The 22,701-nt window shown below is 31.0% G+C and overlaps 1 protein-coding gene across 1 annotated transcript in view; it reads left to right on the top strand.

Annotated features, from left to right (window-relative positions):
- Nucleotides 1–22,701, top strand: part of TMEM232 (transmembrane protein 232) — a 150,832-nt gene that overhangs the window by 35,556 nt on the left and 92,575 nt on the right. Inside the window, exons 9-11 of the mRNA XM_004678479.1 lie at nucleotides 1,034–1,157; nucleotides 2,062–2,317; nucleotides 15,385–15,563. Coding sequence (XP_004678536.1) covers nucleotides 1,034–1,157; nucleotides 2,062–2,317; nucleotides 15,385–15,563 — 559 coding nt within the window. The remainder of the gene's footprint in view (nucleotides 1–1,033; nucleotides 1,158–2,061; nucleotides 2,318–15,384; nucleotides 15,564–22,701) is intronic.

Below are 22,701 nucleotides of genomic sequence, written 5' to 3'. Positions count from 1 at the left end.
GGTAATAACATATCTATATGGTATTACTAATTATACTTTATTACACATTAGAAGCAGAACTCAGCTGATACTTATACTTTAGGCAGCTCTCAAGATCCAGGTTCCTTCTATTTACTTTTCTTTCATTCTTTGTATGTGGCTTCCATCATCTTCATTGATGCAAGAAGACTGTTCTACTTTCTGATAGCATGGGTGCACTCCAAGAAGAAAGAACATGAACAGCACCCATTATCTTTATCTTTTTTCTTAAACTAAGCAGGAAAACAATAGTTTTTATGGAAGCATTTCACAGTTTACATAATATATCTTCTTGACCAAATCTAAAATTATGGCTATTTCATGCCCCAAGAAAATCTAGTCAATGCGACATAAAAGTTTTGTCACATTGAATTTTTGAAGATGTGTACTTTTTGCAAAACAAAGTTGTGTTTAGAGTATTTAGGAAGACCATTTGTTAATTTGGATTTTATTTTGTGAATAAAATAGCTCTTGAAATTCAGCCCTTTAAATCAGTTGCAAAACTTAAAAAAAAAAATACTATTGTGCGATTAAGAAATAGTCTAGTACTAGTGCCCTTCATGTTTTGCTATATACTTTCTATTCACAAAGAGACTCAATTGTAATAGTATTACCCTCAGAGTTTTGTCACAATACCCTGAATTTATCCTGTCAAAATATGACTCTTTTCTGTAGACATTTATCATAATTAGTGTCAACCAGTGAAACAGGTCCTTATTAATGCTGCTTTGTTAAACATAATTAATTTTAGTGTTGATGGAAAAGAAGAAATCTCAGTCAATGTAGAATGAAAGATTATTCAAAGATCTTATTTCATTTTATATAATTTGCTTAATAGTTGCAGTTTCTAGGAAACTACTGAGGACATAAGGGAGGATATACTGTATTGTACTGAAAGTAAATGAACTGATAACACAAGACACTCATTTCCTCTGGACTATGATTTTTTTCATTAACAATTTCTTGTTATTATTTTACATTAAAGTATTTATTGTTTTATTCACAAAATTTCCAGGCTGGACTCAGCACTGGCTTTGTTGATCCTTGGGGAAGGTGCTAAATTAAGCATGGCTTGCTTGAAAGCTTTAATGGATTTAATGAGAGATTTTCTTTCTAATGTTTTGTCTGCTCAGAAACAGGTAAGAATATTTGTCATTTTGGTAAGCAAAAAGACTTTACAGAAAAAAAATCTTGCCACTATTTAAATTGTATATCATCTTGGAACTTACAATGAGCATGGCTTTTAACAATAAATTTAATTAAATATAAAAATAAATGAGCATTTAACATATACCTAGGATAGATAGATTTTATATATACACTTGTATACACATGCATATACTTCAATTTTTTAACAAACAATATAGTTATATATGGTCTAGTTCACTCAAAACTTTAAAATAGATCTTATAAAGCATTGTTGATTATTATTACATATTACTATGTAACACATATTATTTATTACATATTATATACATTTTAGTGGGGGTGAGATAATTTAACCAGTTCCCTTGACTATTGTTTCTAATTATGTTAAAGTTAATTAAAAATAATGTTTGACTGATATTCTTATACATACAATCTTTATCTCTATTACTATTCCTTTAGAGATTCCATAAATTTAAATAATTGAGTTAGAGACTGAATTTTCAAGTAAAGTTCTTAGATGTCAAATTCTTCTTCAGAAGATAACATTTTTTTTGTAAGAATAGGAATAAAAGTGACATACACTGGAATAGAGCATTATATCAAAAAATATTTCTCAATATGATATAGGAGGTGTATCTCATCAGTTTAATTTACATCTCACTGTATTAGAGAGATTAAAGGTTTTTTTCTTAATATTTTTTAAGCCATTTTATTATTTTCATTTGAACTAAGTTTTTATGTATTTTATTCATGATAAATCTATTTTTTATGAGTCTATTTTGGAAATAATAGTTTTATTATGGTCATGTAACTATGATACTCAGACACTTATTACCATATTGTTCTTAATTATGATTTAACATAATTTATCTAATAATTATTTTCTCATTTTAGGAAGAAAGTGGCAAGGAAGATGACATTTCCTGGGTATGGAATATAGTCTACATATATACAACAATTCTAGCAGAAATCTGCTTGTATGCAGCCAGATCTAATTTGCGAAAAACTGCTTTCATTGGTTTCTGTGACTGTAAAAATACACAGAAAAATATATATTTTTCCATGGACAAATCAGCAGTACAGCCAGAGTTAATGGAAACAAGTATTTTAGGTCTTTTGGATTATTTCTCTTCAAAAATGTCAGATAATTGTAAGTCAATTAATTTTCAACTTTATTTACTAAGAATTATTTTCTTAAAACATTTCTTCTATGATAGTAGGGAATGAAATATATGTTACTGTTGTAAAATAACTGTGTGCTTCATTTTGACTAATTCAAATGTAAGAAAAACCATTAATACAGAGCAATAATTCTTTTTTAAAATGTAAATTAAAGTTAATTGGAATCTAGAATCAACTGAAACTTCTAATGGTACCCTATTAAATCTCCAAATACCCTCTTACCTTGGTGAAAGTTATTCAGAGAAGTGTTCAGTAAAAAAGTTGTGTTTACTAGATATGGCATATATTAGAATAATTTAAGAAGCTACATTCATATAATAGAATTCAGGTAATTCTTACAATTCACAATTCTGTATGTTGACAAATCTACATGTACACAGTCACTGATTATTATATACAAATAAGAAAATTAAATAAATGTACTTTTATTTTTCTTTTAAAATTATTTTATTGAGAAAAACACACTAAGACAAGGTTTACTCTTAAAATTTCAAGTGTAGGTTAAATGTAAACAGAGCTTTCTTTTTTCATCTTACCGGACTGGGACTCTTTGGTTATTAGTGACTTCTCATTTCTCCTTATGCTCAGACCCTAGCAACTAGAATTTTCTCTGTTTGATTTTATTAAATTTATTTTAGAAAACTCATATAAGTAAATTATAGTGTGTATGTGTCATTCTGTGAATGATTTCATCAACTTAGGACAGAGTTCTCAAAGTTCATCTTTATCCTATCTGGTAGAATTTCCTTCATTTCTGTAGGCTGTATAATTGTATATTATAGGTAGGTACCATGTTTCTCTAGCTACCTCTTGCCTGGCAGTTAGATTGCTTCCACATTTTGGTTATTGTGACAGTGCAAGGGTGGGCATGGAATGCTCATATCACTTCAAGGTCCGGACTTCAAGTCTTTTGGACAGGTAGCCAGACGTGGGATTTCATGGTCATAGTGTAAATTTAGTTTACATTTGTTGAGAAATCTCTAAATTGATTTACATAGCAGAGAGACCATTTTTTCCATTCCTTTCAGCCATTTGCAATCATTTGTTTTTCCTAACATTGTCCTTTACTTTTTTAATGATAGATATCCTGACAGATATAAGATAATGATATTTCTTTATTATTTTGACTTGCATTTCCGTAATGATTTGTGACTTTGAGCATTTTTTTTTTTACTACTTGTCATTCATTAGGTTATTTCAGTTCTGTTAGTATTCATTATATGCTTGACCTTGATGAGGATCTTTATGATAGTTATTTTCAGTTCCCTGTAAATCATATAATTCTGTTTCATTTGGTCCATTTCTGTAGATTTATCTTGTTCTTTTGTTTGGGACATCTTTAACTTATTATCCAATGAATAATCTTCTCCCAAACTGGTGTTTTCTTTCAATTTTTAATGGAATTTTTACTATCTTACATGACCAACATAGCAATTAATTTCATAATTATCAAAAATTATCAGACATTCTATAGTTGTTACAAATGAGATAACTTTAAAGTGTAACAGTGTTCAAGGATGAGTCATAAGAAAGTCCATAAATTAATAAGAATAGCTAATCAATGTAACTTCATTTGATATATTTATTTTTAGAAAGTTTTAAGCTGCAAATCAAAGAAAAAACAAGCCAAAATTGCTTTTATGTTAAATACAATTTGTGATGTCATATAATAATAATTTTGATGAAGTAATGTAATATATGGATTGATAAATTAAGCTCACGTAGATCAGGGTCTTTGTTTTGAGATTTATTAATAATTTTAAAGGTAAAAAAATGGAGAGACTCAGGCAAAGCACTGAAATACAGATATCAAAGAAAACTCCTAAGCAACACTCATACTAACGTGCAGATTGAAAGGTACCCCTGGACCTCCAAACCTGCTCTATAGGTTCTGATGTCTGCTAAATGCAGACAAAGCATATACTTGATGTGAAAGAACTCTAATAGGATTAGTGTGCAGAGCAAGAGAAGAAAGGATAATATTCTCCCAATGAAGCACACAATTTTCATCCCCTTGTGGGTAAATGCCCATCCAAACAGACTTGACTGAAAGTCCCCAAACTTGCCATAAGTCTACGGCAACTTCTGGTGGAGAATCATAGAGAAGTGAAGAAAAGTCGGACAAGTATGGTACAGAAACAGCAAAATCATCTCTCCCAGGTGCCTCTAGATAACTCAACTCCATGTGTCTCTTCTGTCACCCAAGTCTCTGGTACAAGTTTCAATTCCAGAATCAAATATTTGCTTCTTCCTCATGTGTCTCTCTACTCCATGTACTTCCTCTAAGTCTGTTCTTTATGACTTCTTTAGCTTTTTTTCTCTGCTCAGCTCTAACCTTCACTAGGTGGGGGGCAAGGAACGTGGGGCCACCCCATTTTAATGGAGATTACACTCTGTACCAACATTAGACAGACATTCTGATCCAGAAATGTAGATGAAGTATTTAAGTTGGGTTGAGTGACTTATTAACTTACATCTCAGGGTAAGCATTTGTATATAAAATAACTCTGTGTTAATCTTCCAGAGAACTATACATATTATCAGGCTAAGTTTCTCCAGGTTGTCATGACTTACTAAACTATATAAGTTAAGTTTTTTTCTTCATATATTAGTAATCATTTTCCAGTAACCCTATGTTAAGAAGGAAACTCTATAAAGTCTCTTTCTCCTAGTAAATATTCACCTGGAATCCCACTGACAGAAATTAAACTGGATTACATGGTTTTTTGTCTCTCATGAATGCTTCCAATAAAATGAGTGAATGGACCACCAGTTATCTGTTAGATTTACACCTCCTAAAATTCAGAGTTGGTTAATCCAGTGGCTCAATACAACACTGAGGACTCAGGTTCTCTTCATCTTTCTTCATTTTTGGATAATAGCTGTTCTTAGATTTTTTCTTCACAGTCTCAAGATGGTTGTAGTACACAAAATAAGATATAAGGGTAGGATATGCTTGCCTACTCTTTTGCTCAAAAGGATCTATAATGTGATTTTTTATACTGTATTCACCACTTTAAAATATAAAATTGGCATTTTAGTATAATCAGATTTTGAAGCCCTTACAATTATGTAATTTTAAAACATTTTCATCACTCCCAAAGAATCCCTATACTCATTTTTGAAAGTTCTGAAATATTTTTATTATATTTTATAGATTACCTCTACAATCTATTTTTTGAAACTGTTGCAACGGGAATTATAGTTTTCTTTTCACTTTCCAATTGTTTTTTTTTCTTTTGTTATTTTTTTCCTTTCAGTTAACTGAAGTAACATTTATTTACAACATTGTTTATGCTTAATGGGTATAAGATCACATCCTTCAATCTGTTACCACTCAAGTTATTTCATTGCTAGTTTCTAGAAATGCATTTCTGTATATTAATTTTATGTTCTTCAATGTTGCTGAATCTATTAGTTCACTTTTTTTTGTTAACACAATGTGATTTCTTACATGCATCTATGAATATTGTAATGTTTTCTTCTTTTTTTTTTTTTTTTTTTTCCTTTTGGGGGGTTTTTTTTTCCAGTGGTAAGAGCAGAAATCCCTATCTTGCTCCTGATCTCAGAGGAAAGCATTTAGTTTTTCATCAAGTACAATGTTAATTATGTTTTTTTATTGCTTTTTATCAGTTTGAGGAAATTTCTTTTTATTGCTAGTCTTCTGAGTGTTTTATTCTTGAAATTTTTCAAGTGCCTTTTGTGCATCTATCGAAATGTGATATTTAGTCTATTCTTTTGAAGTATAGTATTCATTAAATTTCAAATAAAAAATCATCTTCAATTTTTAACTCTAGAATTTTATTTTCCCTTTCATTTCATTGACCAGATAGTACAAATGTCCACTAACAATGGGAATGTAACTCTGTGATTGGTTTAAACAATTCAAGATTATCCATATTATAGAAATTCATAACTATTAAATATCTAGATAAAGTTATAATTCTTTATCAACACAGAGAAAAAGGGAAAAATCCATTGACAGATAACCCACTAAGTCACAGAATTTAAAACACACATTAATTAGAAACTATTTTTTTTAAAGATTTATTTTTTCATGCAGAACTGGGATGTAGGCCAGAGGTGCAGGGACAGTGAGAGGCTTCACCAGAGACAAAGTGGGGAGTAGAACAGGCTGATTGATGAAGTATACTGCTGAGAGGAACAGCAGGTGGGTCAGGAGAGGTCTCCCATGCCATGTGGGTCACTTCTGGGCGGGAATTGAACACATACTGAAGTGGCTTTAGCTTCTTAGTGTTACATTTTAACCTGCTGCACTACCAGGGAGGGCCTAGAAACTAATTTTTAATCTTTATATCTTTGTAGAGGCTGCATTCAATGCACCTGCACTCAAGGATATTGGTATTAGTATGTGTGATATAAATTGCAATAGTAGTATCAGCACTATCAGAAATATGGTTTGATGAATATAACATTTGGATCTAAGAGTTTCCAGTTTTGTGATTTACCACATTTCTGTACCTGAAAATGCACCTGTATATTTATATCAGAAAATATTGAAGCTGAATTCTAATACTGTGCTTGTTCAATGGATTGCACCTTGTATATGCAAGTATTGGAAATTTTGAGTCATGTTATATGAATACCTAATAAGTATTAGACTTCTTGTTAGTTATACTACTTCAAAAAATAGCAACCATAAAATTATTCATAAAACTTATTGCAGTAATCATCTTCTATTTACTCTAGAATGTTATATTATTTACCAGTGATAACTGTGGGATATATTTAAAGATAAGTTATCTGTACATTTGATCTGTGCCTCTAAAAAACAGAGTTGTATTTTTAAAGTGAAGAAGAGTTCAGAAATCCATCAATACAAAGAGTTGCATACAGCTTTTCTGCTTTCTTTTGGATATATTTGTAGGTCAATACTCATCATTCGTTCTTCCTTTCCACCCCTCCTCCCTCTGTTCCTTTCTTTCTCCTTTTCTCTAATTCTTTCTTTATATCATCCTTTTAAAAAATCCATAATTTTCAAAATATTTAATCATTAACTACTCTAAAGCAATCTCTTAGCTTGTTAACTATTCATTGAAATTAGACCCTATTCTGTCAAGCTTGTGAGCAAAATATTCAGTTAATGTAAAGATACTGACAACATAGAGTATGCTTTTTTATTTTGTATTTGTAGGAAACTGCAGAGAATATTATATGTTTTGGGAAACTAATAAGTAACTAATAAGTAACTATTTAGTACTATAATCTCTGCTTCTCGTTATTTCTAAGGTCACAGGGTATAGAACACATTATCTTGATTATTAACTCATATATATGTTACATACATGTATATATGTGATATATATATGTAACAACAAAACCAACTATCTCTTGCAAGTCTCAACTTTAAATCTTTTATCTTCCATAATACCTCAAATCCCCTGCCTGTATTTAGCTTCCTGTTTTCCTTGAAGGACTTTTTAAAATAATTCTCTTATATCTACCATAATATAGCTTGTATCTGTTTGGACTCATTTACTTGTTATTAAACATGTCATTGAAAGGTCTATAGTAACATTAGCATTAACATTTTTTAAAATATTTATTTGTGCATACAGAACAGGGGGAAAGGCCAGAGTTGTGGGTGGTGACAGGCTTCACCAGAGACAGAGTCGGGAACATGACAGGCAGATCAACGAAGTACACTGCTGAGGGGAGCAGTGGGCAAGACAGGAGAGGTTTGCCATGCCATTTGGATCACCTCTGGGGTGGGTATGAACTCATGCTGCAGTGACTGTAGCGTCTTAGTGCCTGACACTCACATTTATACTGCTCTAATGTGCATAGGCTTCAGTTAAAGTCTGCCAGAACACCTGTGCCAGTGCCAAACCCCTTTGCTCCTCTGGTCCCTCCCATTTGCTCTGGTGACCAGTAAACTTTTCAGTAAATATTTGTTTTTGCTGTTTTATCAATATACATGATTTTTCTTTATGATTTATTTCACTTAGCATAATCACCTCAAGGTACATTTGTTTTGTACCAAAAGGCACTATTTGGCGCTGTAGTAGTTTTTTTTAATAACTGTATAGTATTCCATTGAGTATATATTACAACATTTCGCTATTCAATCATCCTTCACAAGCACTTAAGTTAGTTCCATGACTTTGAAATTGTCAACAGTGCTGTCGACATCAAATAACAAGTCTTTTTGTATTAGAGTTTTCATAGTGTGGGCAAATAACAAGCAGAGGCATTGCTGGGTCATATAGGACTTCTATTTTTTATTTTTTAAAGAAGTTCATATTGTTTTGTATACAGGCAGCACTATTTGCTTTTCCACTGACAATGGCTGGTATTCTACTCATGTGCTTGCCATCATTTGTTGTTTACACTCTGTTGTGGATCTTTCTCACTGGAGTGAGGTCAGACCTCATTGTGGTCTCTCATAATGAGCTGGGAAGTTTTACCACTCTTGATATTTTTGATGAGTTTGATAGAATAAATACTAGATCCTCTCTGAAGTTTGGGTAGAATTCACTATCTGTTTCTGGGCTTTTGTTTTGTGTTTACTATTAGACCATTTATACTGGAAGTCTTAGTAGGTTGAGTAAATTTAAAAACTTGTTTATTCTAGGCTGTCCAGTTTGCATAGAGACATAGGTTCTTATGATCCTTTCCATTTCTTTAGTATCTGCTGGAATTTCTTTTTGATTTTTTAAAATTTACTTCTTTATATATTTCGTGTCATTCATTTTTATACAAGGTTTATTTTCTCCTTTTCCATTTCTGATTATATTTATTTGGGTTTTCACTTATTAGTAAGCTTTGTTAAGGGCTTGTCAATGTTGTTTGTTGTTTCAAAGAACCAGCTTTTGGTCTCATTGATCTTTGGACTGGCATTTGTTTAATAAATAATTTATAGACACTAATTTTTATTATTTTATACTGCCTACTGATTTTTGCATTCGTTTCTCTCTCTCTCTTTGCTTCTTCATCTGTAGAGTTAGTTTATTTGAGATTCTCCTTCCTTTTTCCTATATTTTTATGTGGCCCTATATTGTATGAAATTCCCTTCTAGTACTGCTATTAGAATATCTGTTGTTGATATGGTGAATTACATTGATCAATTTGTAGATGTTGAGCTATACTCCCATTCGTGGAATAACTTCCACTTAGTCCAAATTATGATCTTTTTAATGTACTGTTGAATTTATTTTTCTAAGATGTTGATGAGGACCTTTACATTTACATTCATCATGGAAGAGAGCCTGTAGTTTTTTACTTGTGATGCGATGGCTGCCTTTGGTATCAAAAATAATGTTGGCCTCATCAAATGTTTGGAAACCTTCCTTCTTAATTTTGTGAAGAGTTTTTTTTTAAAAGAAAGTTATTTGTTTTTGAAAATTCAGTAGAACTCACTGATGAAACTGTCTGGTCCTGAGCTATTTGGGGGAACAGTTTGATTACTGTTTCTGGTTACTTGATTATAATTGTTCTATAAAAGTTTTTCTATGTCTCCTTGATTTAGTTTTGGAAGGTTGGGCACGTCTAAAATTTTGCCCCCTTTTTTCCCCTGGATTATTTGGTTTATTCGCATATAGATGTCACACTAATCTCTTATGATCCTCTGTATTTCAGAAATGACTATTTTACTTTCATTTCTGAATCATTTTATTATCATTTATTATTTTTTTATATGCTGTTATTTTTTTTCAAAGAGCAAAGTTTTAATTTCACTGATCCTTTACACTGTCTTTGTAAAAGCTTATATTTCATTTATTTCTATTCTCAATTTTATTATCTCCTTTCTATATGGTTTTGTTTTCATTTTTTCTTCTCTGTTTCACTAGCATGTAAGGTCAGATTATTTCTAGAATTGGGCCTGTCTTGCTAATATATTTCCCTGTTAGAGCTTCTTTTGCTGTGTCTGAAAGACTGGTAGCTCATATCTTTATTTTCAGTTGTTTCGTATTTTTAAATTTTCCATTTATTTTCCTCATTTACTTTAGTAGTAGTTAAGAAGTATGTTGTTCAAACTGTACATATTCTTTTTTCCCCTTTCTTTTGTGATTGACTTCTACTATGCTGTCACTATGATCAGAGAAGTACTTGATATGATTTCTGTCTCCATAATTTATGGACACATATTTTGTGATCCAATGTGCTGACTGTCTTAAAAAATGTTCCAAATGCATTTTTAAGGAGATTATGTACACAGATTATTTGGTGGTGGGGGGGAGGGTTTCCATAAATATCTAGTAAACCCACGTGTTCGTGTTTGTCATTCAAGATTTTTTTTTATTATTGATTTTTATTACTAGTTGATCTATTTATTGATGAAAGTGTGATGTTGAAGTCCTTTACTACTATTGTGTTGTTGCCAATGTCTGTTTTCTGATTGTTAGTTTACATTTATATTTTAATACTTCTTCACTTGGTTTATTTGTATTGATGAGTGTTATGTCTTCCTGATGTTTCGATTCCTTTGTCAATATACAGTGCTTCTTTCTCTTTTTATCTTCTATAGCTGAAAGTAGTTTTTCTGATATAGGAATCTGTCTCTCCTCATTTTATTTGGGCCTCCCTTGCTTGTAGGACTGGTTTCCAAATATATCCTATATTAAGTGGAGCTCAGTTGGGTTTACTGGAGACAATAGAAAGTTGAGTTTTTGTTTCTGATCCAACAACCACTCTGTCCCTTCTGCTTGGTAAATTAATTTACATTTAGTTTAATTATTGATATAGGGAGGATTAGATGTAGCCTTTTATATTCTAGTTTACTGTGTCTATATATTTCCTTGATCATTTTTTTGTAGTTCTCTCTTTTTTTTTCTATTCAATTTTGTGGTAGAGTTCCTTTTGATATTTAAGGGTACTTCTGTTGTTGCAAATGCCTTCAATGTCTAATTGTCTCAGAAGACCTTTATTTCTTAACATATCTAGAAAGTTTTTCAAGATACAGTATTTTGGCTTGCACTTTTTAAGTATTTTGAATATTCAATCCTTTCTCTCTTGGTTCGTATTGTTTCCATAGATAAGTATGATGCATGTCATGAGAGTACCTTTATAAGTTTATTGCTTTCTCCACCTAAACAACTCCATACTTTCTCTTTCTTGAATTTTTACTAGTTTCAAAACTATATATCTTAGTGTAGATCTCAATACCTTTTCATAACTCCATTTACTTGTGTTTTTAGTTTTGTTCCCAATTTGAGAAGTTTCATTCTGTTGTCTTTGAACAATTAATTAGTCCCTTCTCTTGTTCCTTTCTGGAATACCTTTATTTTGTATTTCTTATTGAAGTCAGAAGACTCTTGAAGTATTTTAAAAATTTCCCCTTCTTTTTCTCTCTCTTCTTCCACCTGAGTTTTGTACAATACTCCCATTGAGGTTACTGACTTCAACCCTACATCTGATCTGTTCAGCTTCAATAGTATTATCAATATATTTAATCTCCTGTTGACCTTTTACATCCTACATCTCTGTTATTTTCTCATTTTTCAATCACTTTGACACCCTGATTTATTTTTAATTATATTTATTATTTGTAATGATGAATCAATATTTCACATTTTTGCTAGTGTTCTGACAATTTAGGACTCCATCGTTCTGGTGTAATCATAGCACTTCCACCATCAAAGCATCCATAGTGTTTCACCATAGTCCATTGTGTTCTCTCCTCAACCCTGCTGCCATTTCCCCCTTCTCTCCTTCTGAAAGTCACAGATCTTTGTTATTATTTTAAACTTCTTTTTTCTATTTTTTATATATTAACTTTACTTCTCAAGTCATTAATTTGTTTCTCTGAATTTTCAATTTTCTTAGCTTTTAAGAATTCTAATATATCACTTATATGTGCTAATCTGCATTTTCTACCATCTCTTTGGTTCTCTTCATTATGATGATTTAAACTTCCTATCTGTAGGAAAGAAAAATTTCCTGTGTCTTCATGGTTGGATTCTGGATAGTTGTTCTCTCCTTGGATTACCTCAGGACTGGTAATGGACTATTGGATTGGATGACCCTAGCTCCTTTACACATTTACCATTATTCAAGGGTACGTTTTTCTACACTATTCAATGCTCCATTTGAAGGTTACTGACTAGTGGCAGTGCTGTGGTTTTCAAAGCATCCTCCCAATCACAGATGACAGCCGCCAGTTTCTTTATTACCAACATCATAATTAACGAAGCATGAGTCTCTCCTCTTTGCTGTAACCTATGCTGTTCTCTGATATCCAAGTAGTATTCTTGTTTCACCCTAAGTCACAGGACTCTCTGTGTGTATTGTTGTTCTATTTAACTTTCAGGTCACCATTCCAGGAGTGAATCAAAGAATCTCTTCTGACACCATCTTTGTCCAATCTCCCAAAGCTGTAGTTTTACTAAAACCGGTGGGCACAAAAAATCAGATCCTTCGTCCTCCACTTGCACATTTTCCAAGTAATATTTATTTCTTTTCTCACCAAACTGGTCTTCTATATAAACCCATTTCTGTAAATTATTTCATTATTTCAGTTTTTTGAATTTTAAAAATACACTTCCTCTTCCTTTTTATAAATAAGAAGACTCGACTGTCTCCATATTCTTTTAGGTTTATCCTTTACTGCAGTACATTGCTCACCACCATAGATTTAGATTATCTCATAAACTCCTGTATTTGTTTCCTATTTTATTTCTTGAATAGGTATAACATTTCATTGAACAGAAAAAATGAAAACTAAATTGCTTGTTCAAACATCTGACATTTAATCAGATCTTCCTTCCCCTTTTTTAGTCACTTTATCTTACTCATTTCTAGTATGAACTCTCCACCTTAGTTCAATTTGAGACTTTCATTGTTATCCTCTCTCTTTTCTTTTCATATAGCTACCTTTACTGGGAGTACTATTTCTCATCCAACTGTCCTAATTTACTTAGAACTATACTGGTTTTCCCATTGATATTCCTGTGTTCTGATTTAGGGAGTTTTCTTCATCCCTAAATAAGATGATAGTACCATGGGTTTGCAGTGAATAGTGTATAGTTACAGGAGTCATATTAAGTTTATTATAAGTCTAATCACATAGGGAAACTCTAACTTTAATTCCCCACATAAAGATGTAAAAATGGTTTTACATCTTTATATGTTGTATTTCTATGAATAAATCTCTGTAGTTATCATACTGCTTTTATCTTTTGCCTTATATACTAGTATAGAGAGTAATTTATATGTCACTATAATGCTATTTTGTTTATCTATGTTTATCTTTATTATAACAATACAATATAGAGAGATGTCATATGCATTCATACCAAGAGTGAAATTCTCCTAAGTTTGGAAGCTGCACATATGACTTTTCAATCCACTTCAAAACGTGTGCATACTTTCTCTTCAGCACGCTCTATTTTCTTCTTTACTAGGAACAGAACAAAAGGTAACAATTAAAATGGAGTATTTTTCTGATGGAAAGGCTATTCTGCATAGGGTAATATTAGGCCCAGTTTCATTTTTATTTTTCATCAGCTGTATGACACAAGGATGCTTGCAATCCTTGTCCTGTACTTTTATTCTAAATAGCATCTACATAGTTTGATTGTAATGAGACTAGGATAAAAGCAGATATTACATAAGTAATCTATATGTAATCATTATTATGTATTATTAAAATAGCTTGAATTAGGCAATATTAAGAATTGTGACTTTTCAGATGGTGCTTTTCTCTTCTTTTAGGAAGCATTCTTGAGTTGCACTGCCACTATGTGATGACAAGAATATTTGGGAAAAACAAGCTGAATTTGTTTGGCTTTAAAATCCTCCCATTTTCCTTTTTGAATCTCTTATTACTTTTGCTTTTATTTGCTTTACAAACAGATAATATCCTCAGGTTGCTCCTTGGTCAACTTTAGTTCTTATCACACTGGTATTTGTATTACATTCTTCGAATTTGTTCATCCATTACTATGTAGCCTAGAATTCATTTTTCTTAAATAGTATTTTATGGCAATATATCAGAGATTGGTGAGAAAAAGTTTAGAGACCAAATAAAGAAGCTTCTTCCTTATTTCTATAAGGCTAATGAATACTTTAATAGTTGAACTTGAACATTTTTAATTGCTATTTGGTATATAAGTTTTAAGAAAAGTCTTAGACTTTTTATTATCTCTCCCATGTATGTGTGTGTGTATGTATGTATATGTGTGTGTGTGTGTGTGTGTGTATATATATATATACATGTAAATATATATATGAACACATATACACACACATTGGTTCTCTAAATCAACTGATTTATGTCTGTTATTAAAAAACTCTTCCAGTCTGCAATTATATTAGTAATTTTGTTCTGATTTTTACATAATTATAAAGTTGACATTTTGATTTAATGATATATTTCATAGTTTTCTAATTGTTACTAAAACTAGTGATTTTTTTCTCTTGTTTCTCTGCTTTATTACAAATAATTAGTTATGGTGACTTACATGTTCATATTGCCTTAGCAAATACATTTTATTTGAAGTCCAAGGATTTTTTTTTTATTGCATAGTTAAAATTTTCCTGTTTAAATTTTAAATTTATAAAGTGTGGAATTAGTTGTGTTCACTTCATCTTTTCATATAGCTAGACATTTAAAAATTATTTGTGGATTTTTTTTTTTTTAATTAGAGAAGTAAAAATAGTGAAGGGTAAAAAAATTTCAAAGCTTAGAGTTTTGGACTTAAAATATTATTAAAATTGGCCCTCCCTGGTGGCACAGCGGGTTAAAGCACAGTACTGAGAATCTAAAGCAGCTTCCGCATGAGTTCGATTCCCGCCTGCCCCGGAGGTGACCACATGGCGTGGCAGACCTCTCCTGACTGGCCCGCTGCTCCCCTCAGCTGTGTACTTCGTCGATCTGCCTGTTCTGTTCCCCACTCTGTCTCTGGTGAAGCCTCTCACCGCCCCTGAGCCTCTGGCCTGTACCCCAGTTCTGTATGCACACATAAATAAATCTTAAAAATATATATATATTATTAAAATTAAGTTTCTTCTTTTTCATAAAACCATACATTGATAAGACAAATATTTTCCTAACATTCATTTCTTTTTAAACAGGTGATCAAGTGATATGGACTGGATACTATGGACTAGTATATAACCTGACAAAAATGGCATGGGAACTTAGGGGAGATGAAGAACAAGATGGATTTAGAAATAAAATATTGCAAACATTTCAAAAAATAAGGAATAATGGGAAAGATGGGGTAGTCCAAAGTGCAATAAATATAGCTCAGGTAAGATTAAAACACTAAACAATAAGTACCTCTGTTAATATGCACATTTTTCCTTTTCTAAGGAAAAAAGGAGTGCATAGGTCACATTATCAGTCACATAGTTAAGAATTCAGCTTTTAAATATTCAAACTGACCAATTTTTAGTTAGAAATAAGAGGATTGATGCACTTTTGAATAAACAGCTTCCAGGATGGAGTTAATAAAGTTTTTCCCCCTGTGCATTTTTTTTTTAACTAAGGTAATATTGGTTTATAACTGAATTCACATTTCAGAGGCACAGGAAAATGTCAGCATGTCATTTCTTTCATTTGTCACAATAAATTCTAAATTATGTTTCAAGAAAGAAAGAATTGAAATAATATGTAGGAATATTAATTCTCCTCTTTAGGTTTGTGCTTTATAGAGATATGTTTAAATATGTTGTCAGTGTTTCCAAATTTCTAAGGTGACTCTGGTTCTATTTCTAATTATCCAATTTTTTCATTTTCATTGAATTGAATTTTCTCAATTTGTATAATAATTTTTTTTACTTATTTAATTTTTTCATGAATATTCATTCTTAAATCTGGATACATTAATACTAAAGTCTTTTTGATTAATGTGAAAATGTATTTTATAACTTAATTGGCTTTGCTATTTTTGTAACAATCACTATATATTGAAATTCAAAGAAAATCAGCATGAAGGTAGCTATCTAATCCTCATAAAATACAAATGTGATTTCCCTGTGATGCTTTGTCCATATAATATCCTATTATGACTTAAAACTCATACATTTCTTTCTTATTTTTAGTTGATTGACCTGCTTGTTATCACAAAATTGACTTTATTTTCTGTCATTAAAAGTTTCTGGTTCTTTCTTGTTTTCACATATGCAAGTATCCAAACCTTCCCCATGGCCTGTTTTTCAAAAATAATTATAGGTGTGAATTAATGGTGACCAAAACCCCGAACAAATAATAAGCTCACATTACCTAACCAATGGTCAAAACAATGAGGTCATTATTTACAATAGAGTATGTGTATGTATATTCTAGATTCTTAATAGAAATTAAAAAAAATCCAACTTTTTGCTTTATTTTGGATATGAAGAGAACTTGTGTTCTCATTTTTTTATTGTAATAAACTTTGCAATTATAAAATCTTATATAGGTTTCAGTGTGCATTATATGTACGTAGCATCTGTAGATAAAGCATCTGGCTCACCACTAAAAGTCCAGTTCCATCATCACCTTACAACCCTATTTAACCACCCCCTTCCTCCTTGACTTCTGGTAATTCCTGATTTGCTCTAGTTAATGCCAGCCTTTTTGTTCATAAGTCTGATTTGAAGTAATGATCTTTATGAGGGACTATTAAAATAAACAGTATCATTTTGTCTATATTTCAATTTTTTTTTCATGAGAAAAGACAGTGAACTGCATGCTTGAAATACATTACTTTGGACTTCATGAACTTACTTTTATGAAACAGTGCGTTAGTTTTGTTCTTAGTTATGGGCTGAGAAATACAGAAGAAAAAAGGAAAACAAAGAAAGGTATTGTATCTATTTAGGTGGTGACCAACATATGACCCAATATCTTCTTTATATGGATTTAGGAAATAAATTCTTCTGAGTTACATGTACTCTTTGAAACTTTTTGAATTTTTACAAATTGGGAATAAATATTTTATACAATTTTATACAATTTCTTTGTAATAGAAATAGTGGGCAAGATGTATTCATTTCACTTTTTTTTTTCTCTTTCTTTATGTTTGTATGATTCTTTTAGTTTTTATACTGTCATACAGTTGATTTTGAATCCATTTTTATATGCTATTTCACATCTCAAATAGATTATAATGAACTTAATAAATATGCCAACTCAAATTTACCATTTCTATAATTATACTTCTATTTATATAACTTTTCAGGGCCAATCATTTGGTATAAGATAGTCTTCTTTCACTGAAATTTTAATAAATATCTATACATAATTACATTTGAAATTCATAAGTCAGTTAATCAGGCATAGCAAATATTTTTTAGATGGTAGTTCAAACAAATTCCTTACTGCTCAAGCATAACCTTGAGAGTAAAAGAATAGAGAACAGTATAACCACTAGATGTGCTAATTAGTTTTCAGTTCATAGTGAGGAGATGTCTAAAAAATGCTTTCATTCATTTTAATAGTAAATGTGTGGGGAAGGAAATTTTTCCTCAGAGAAAAATTTAGATTAGAGATTTCTGAAAGCATTTATATTAATTTAGGCATAGCATATATTTAACGTAATGAATAAGTTCATTTTGCATTTAGATTGAGTAACTGAGAGATACAAGTTCACTCAACTGGTTTTATGTAAAAGTCTTATCTAGGGATATAAGACTTGGGTTATTAAAAATAAAATATGATTTATAGGTATAAGTGATAAAGTATTTAGCTGCTGACTTTGAATTATTACATAATTTGAGTGACTTTCCTTACTGAATATCAAGATGCTTAAAGTTAAGATAGTAATACCTATTTACATCGATTACTAAGAAATATATATATATATATATATATCTTATGGAGGGGGGGAAGAGAGAGAGAGACAGAGAGAAATTACTAATCTCTTTTGCCATACTAGATTCTATGAAAGATGTAAAAAGTGCAAGGTAGTTAGAAAAATCACTTTTATACAATGTATTTTACTTTCTTTTCCCAGAAGATATATTTCCTAGGAACTGATAAGTAGCAATGCCAATGAACTATTATATATGTAGCTAAATTTATCAAAGCTCATGATATACAATGGGAGTTCAGTTAAGTGTTTGGTCTCTAACTTTTTCATTTATTAATGAAGAATAAGTTATTTGTCACTTTAATATTTGTGCTGTCAACTTAAATGATGATTTTAAATTATTTATGTGGGCAGAATAAACAGAGCACCTTTCAGATAAGGGATAGTCATGAAAAAGCACAAATAAGAACACTGGGTATGCAAAAGTCATTGGTTGACCTCTAGTTTAGAAAATGTTTGGATTGAGCAGTAGGAATTAAATTAGAAAAGTATGTTTTGGTCATCAAGCTAAGATCTTAGAAATGTAGAGAGTTTCCCAAAAATAGACACAATAAATATAAGAATTAGTTTGAGTAGACAATTTTTTTTAATAGATGTAGCACTGCACTATAACATCTTATAAACTACAGGTGTTGGCCTTTGAAAATAATTTGTGTATATACTTCACTGCTAAAAGCTCATCTATCCTCTATTATACCATTGTCTCCTTTTTCCATATTTACCCACCATCCTTATTACTTCCTTTCTGTGGTCACTATCTGATTTTACAGTACAAAGGCTTCTTTCTGTTTTATTTATTTCACCTGTTTATTTACATATGTAAGAGAGAAATCTGGTGTTTGTCTTTCTGGGAAGCAAAATTTCTTCTAGGTCCATTCATATTGTCGCAAATGTCAACAGTTCTATAACTAAATAGAATTTAGAATCCTTCTACAACTAAATAGAATTCTATTGCAAGTTTATACACCATATCTTCTTAAACCACTTGACAGCTACAGAAACAGCTTAGATTGTTTCCAGCACTTGACTATTATAAATATGCTACAATTTACTCAATACTGAAAGTGACAGTATCACCTTGGATTGGTATTTTAATTTTTTGGGGGGGTATATGCCAAAAATTGGAATAATGGATCCTATTGTAGTTCTATTTTTGATTTTTAAGAATTTCATATTGCTATATATAATTGCTACAGCATTTTACAATCCCTCTAACATTATTAAGGAATTCCTTCTCTGCACACCCTTTTCAACACTTGTTCATTCTCATCTTTCAGACAATAGTCATTCAGTCATTCTTTCCGAGATGAAGTGAAATCTTACTGTTTAGCTTTGCATTTTTCTAACAATAAGAAATGCTGAATATCTTTTCATGTGCCCATTGCCCATCCACACATCTTCTTTGCCAAAGCCTATATTCATATCCTCTCCCTATTTTAATAAGTTTTTTAAATTAACTTTTATGTACTTTGTGTATTTTGTTAGTAATCCCTGTAGGACATAAAATGTCCCAACTATCTTTTTCTATTTCAGACTGTCCTTTCATTTTGGTGAAAGTTTCTTCCTATGTACAGAAGCTTTTTAGACCCACTTTTGCTTGTATCTCCCTTGCCTTTGTAGTTGTCTCCAAAGGTATTTGTTTTGTTTTATTTAATTATTTTATTTATTTGTTGTAATCCCCATGGGCCTCCCATAACCACCTAAACACATTTCTGATGCTGATGTCAAGGATAATATAACCTCTCCTTTCTTCTATGTTTTTTATACTTTTGGATCTTACAGCTAAGTCTTCAATCCATTTCAAAGTAATAAGTAATGCATGAGGCTATCCAGATTTCCCAATGCCATATATTGAAGACTTTTCAGACTTCATTTTAATATCTTGACTTCCTTGCCATAAATTGTGCATATGGATGTGGTTTTATTTCAGGGCTCTCAATTATGTTCCACTGAACCTCTGTGTAGATTTTTTTACTACAAAACAAAGCTGTTTTTATTATTATCAGTTTCTGTTTTGGTTCTTTCTTCTAAGTAGTGTATTTGTTATTCAGGTATTTTGTTAATCCAAATAAATCTCATGATTCTTTGTTCCATTTATTTGAAGGATTCCATGGGAGTTTGGTAGACATCGTGTTTAATCTATATATTACTTTAGATAATGCAACAATTTTAATAATTATAATACTTCCAATTCATGAGGACATCTTTTTGTGCTATGTCCTTTTTTTAAACTGTGTCTTATATTTTTTGACATATAGGTTTTATAGTTTGATTGTAACGACATAGGATAATTTGTAGTTTATTATTAATCGATATATTTTAATATCGAATGGGATATTGACATGTCTGTACCTGATTTCATGAGTAATATTTCCACAATTAATTCCCTTAAATATTCTACATCTAGTTATTCAAAAGACCAAGATGATTAACACTTAAGCAATTCTATTTTTCTGTCTTCCATGTTGTTTATCTCTTTTCTGTTACCCCAAAGTTCTCTTTTAATTTTCCTAAATTGCTTTCCTTATAGCCAAATTGATTTCCTTTCTTGCCCAATTTTTCTAAGTTATATAGCACTCACTTACTTCAGAAATTAAGGATTTTTTAAGGTAGTTTGGCATAGCACTGAAGATTAAAAAGCAACTGAACATTATATACATATACCTAAGTAGGACAAAGCAAAATCACTTCAAAAGAATGAACATGTTTGATATAAAAGTATAATGTATTAGAATAAATATTGTGAATTAATTAAAGTGTATTTTCTTGTTTGGTATAAAATAAATATTTTCTATATGTTATTTAGAGATGTATTTAATTTTCCAGGAAAATATGGGGATAATGAGCTCAGGGTTTCCTTTTCTTTCATGGTGCCATCATGGCAGTATTTATTTATTGTAATTACACTATAAAGATTAGTTATTGTTTCTAAGCATCCTCATTTTCATGAAAAGTTAATTCTCAAATTCAGATGGATCAGCTTATTTTCCTATACTATTTCTTGAACAATGTTTGGTGGAATTAAACTAGATCCTTTCTTTTACAAGTGAATGAAACAGTCTTTAGTAGCAACCTCATATTCAACGTGAATAGAGGACTTCTAATAAAGACTACAAAGTCTTGTGCCTCAAGTGCTTTGATATAAAATAAAATGTGTATTCCTCATTTAGTTCAGTTAATACAAAAACACTTATGAGTGTAAAGCACAGCCTTTGTTTTTCCCTCCTTACCCCTTGCTCCCTGAACCTTTCTTTAGGTTAAGTTTTTGTCACATTTTGGAAGAATTTACTTCATAATGATTGAATATGCTTGGATTTCATAGAAATCCAACTTTTTTTCTGCTATAGAAATAATATGTAATGAGAAACTACTGAATTTGCTGAATAAAATTTTATACTTAATACATCTCTCTGTAACTCTGGTAAATCCGTTCCTTACTGCATTAAGTAGCTTTGCATTCCATTTTCCTTTATAGTTGGATCTGCTTGTGAAACTTAGTGCATAAGGAAATTAGAGGCAAGCCGAGTTATTTAATACCATATTTGAACTGAAAAAACAGTTCTGAAAAGATTCCTAAACATGAACTCTTCATCTGACAAATTCAGTATAAACCCAACTGTTGCTTCTGTTTTGGGGAGAGAAATCTAAACTGTCACATACTCACAGTGACATAGTAAACAAATGTTAATTGATAGGCTTTGTTTGAAATACTTCCAGGGAGACTTGCAAAGAACAAGGTTTTCTGTATAGGCAATTGAGCAGCATATGTTGGCAAATCTAGTAAGTCATCAAGTATAATGCTTGCTGCCATCTGGTATGTGACCTAAATTATCAAAAAGAAATATGTACAGTTAAAATGAATATGTTTGGAGTTCCTTTGTGTTATTAGGTAAAAAGGTGGTTAACATTGTGTGATCTTTAAATTTTGTTTTAATTCTTAATATTTCTATACCTCTAATATAGTCTATAATACAGCTAATTAGAACAATTAACATGATTCATCTTTATTTACTCAGTTCATTTCTCTCTTTTCTCTAAAGACAGCTATTTTTTGACATCAACACAAACTCTTGAAGGTGAAAAGGAATGTATTTTATTATACTTATTTATTCATTTATTTATCATTGTTAAAACTATAACATTAGTTTTACAGTACTGATATGATTCAATAATATAGGATCCCAATTCTTTTTATGTATATTGCCACACCACAGTCACTACCAAGCTTCCCATAGTCCTCTAATTAGTCTATGTATCCCTTTATCCTCTTTTCATACCCCACCCCTCCCCCACCTCTGGTAGTCTCAGTTTTATAGCCAGATTTCTGGTTTGATATTGTTTGACTTTGTTTTATTTATTTAGTTAACATCATTCTTCCTTTTGTACATTTTTTACCATCACAGTTGTAATCTCCATGGGCTTCCCACCACCAAATCACCCGTTTGCCATCACAATAGTCCAGTGCACTCTTCTCATTTCAGTTCTGATCCCATTTCCCCCCTCCCCATAAAATGTCTCTGGTTTATAGTTGTTCATTGTTTTCATTTTTACTCTATTACATTTGTTTCTCTCTCTTTCTCTCCTTCCCTCCCCC

This window comes from Condylura cristata, unplaced genomic scaffold (genome assembly GCF_000260355.1).
Source record: "Condylura cristata isolate star-nosed mole 26May11 unplaced genomic scaffold, ConCri1.0 scaffold00007, whole genome shotgun sequence".
NCBI lineage: Eukaryota > Metazoa > Chordata > Mammalia > Eulipotyphla > Talpidae > Condylura > Condylura cristata.
This window is presented reverse-complemented; position numbering and strand designations above follow the sequence as displayed.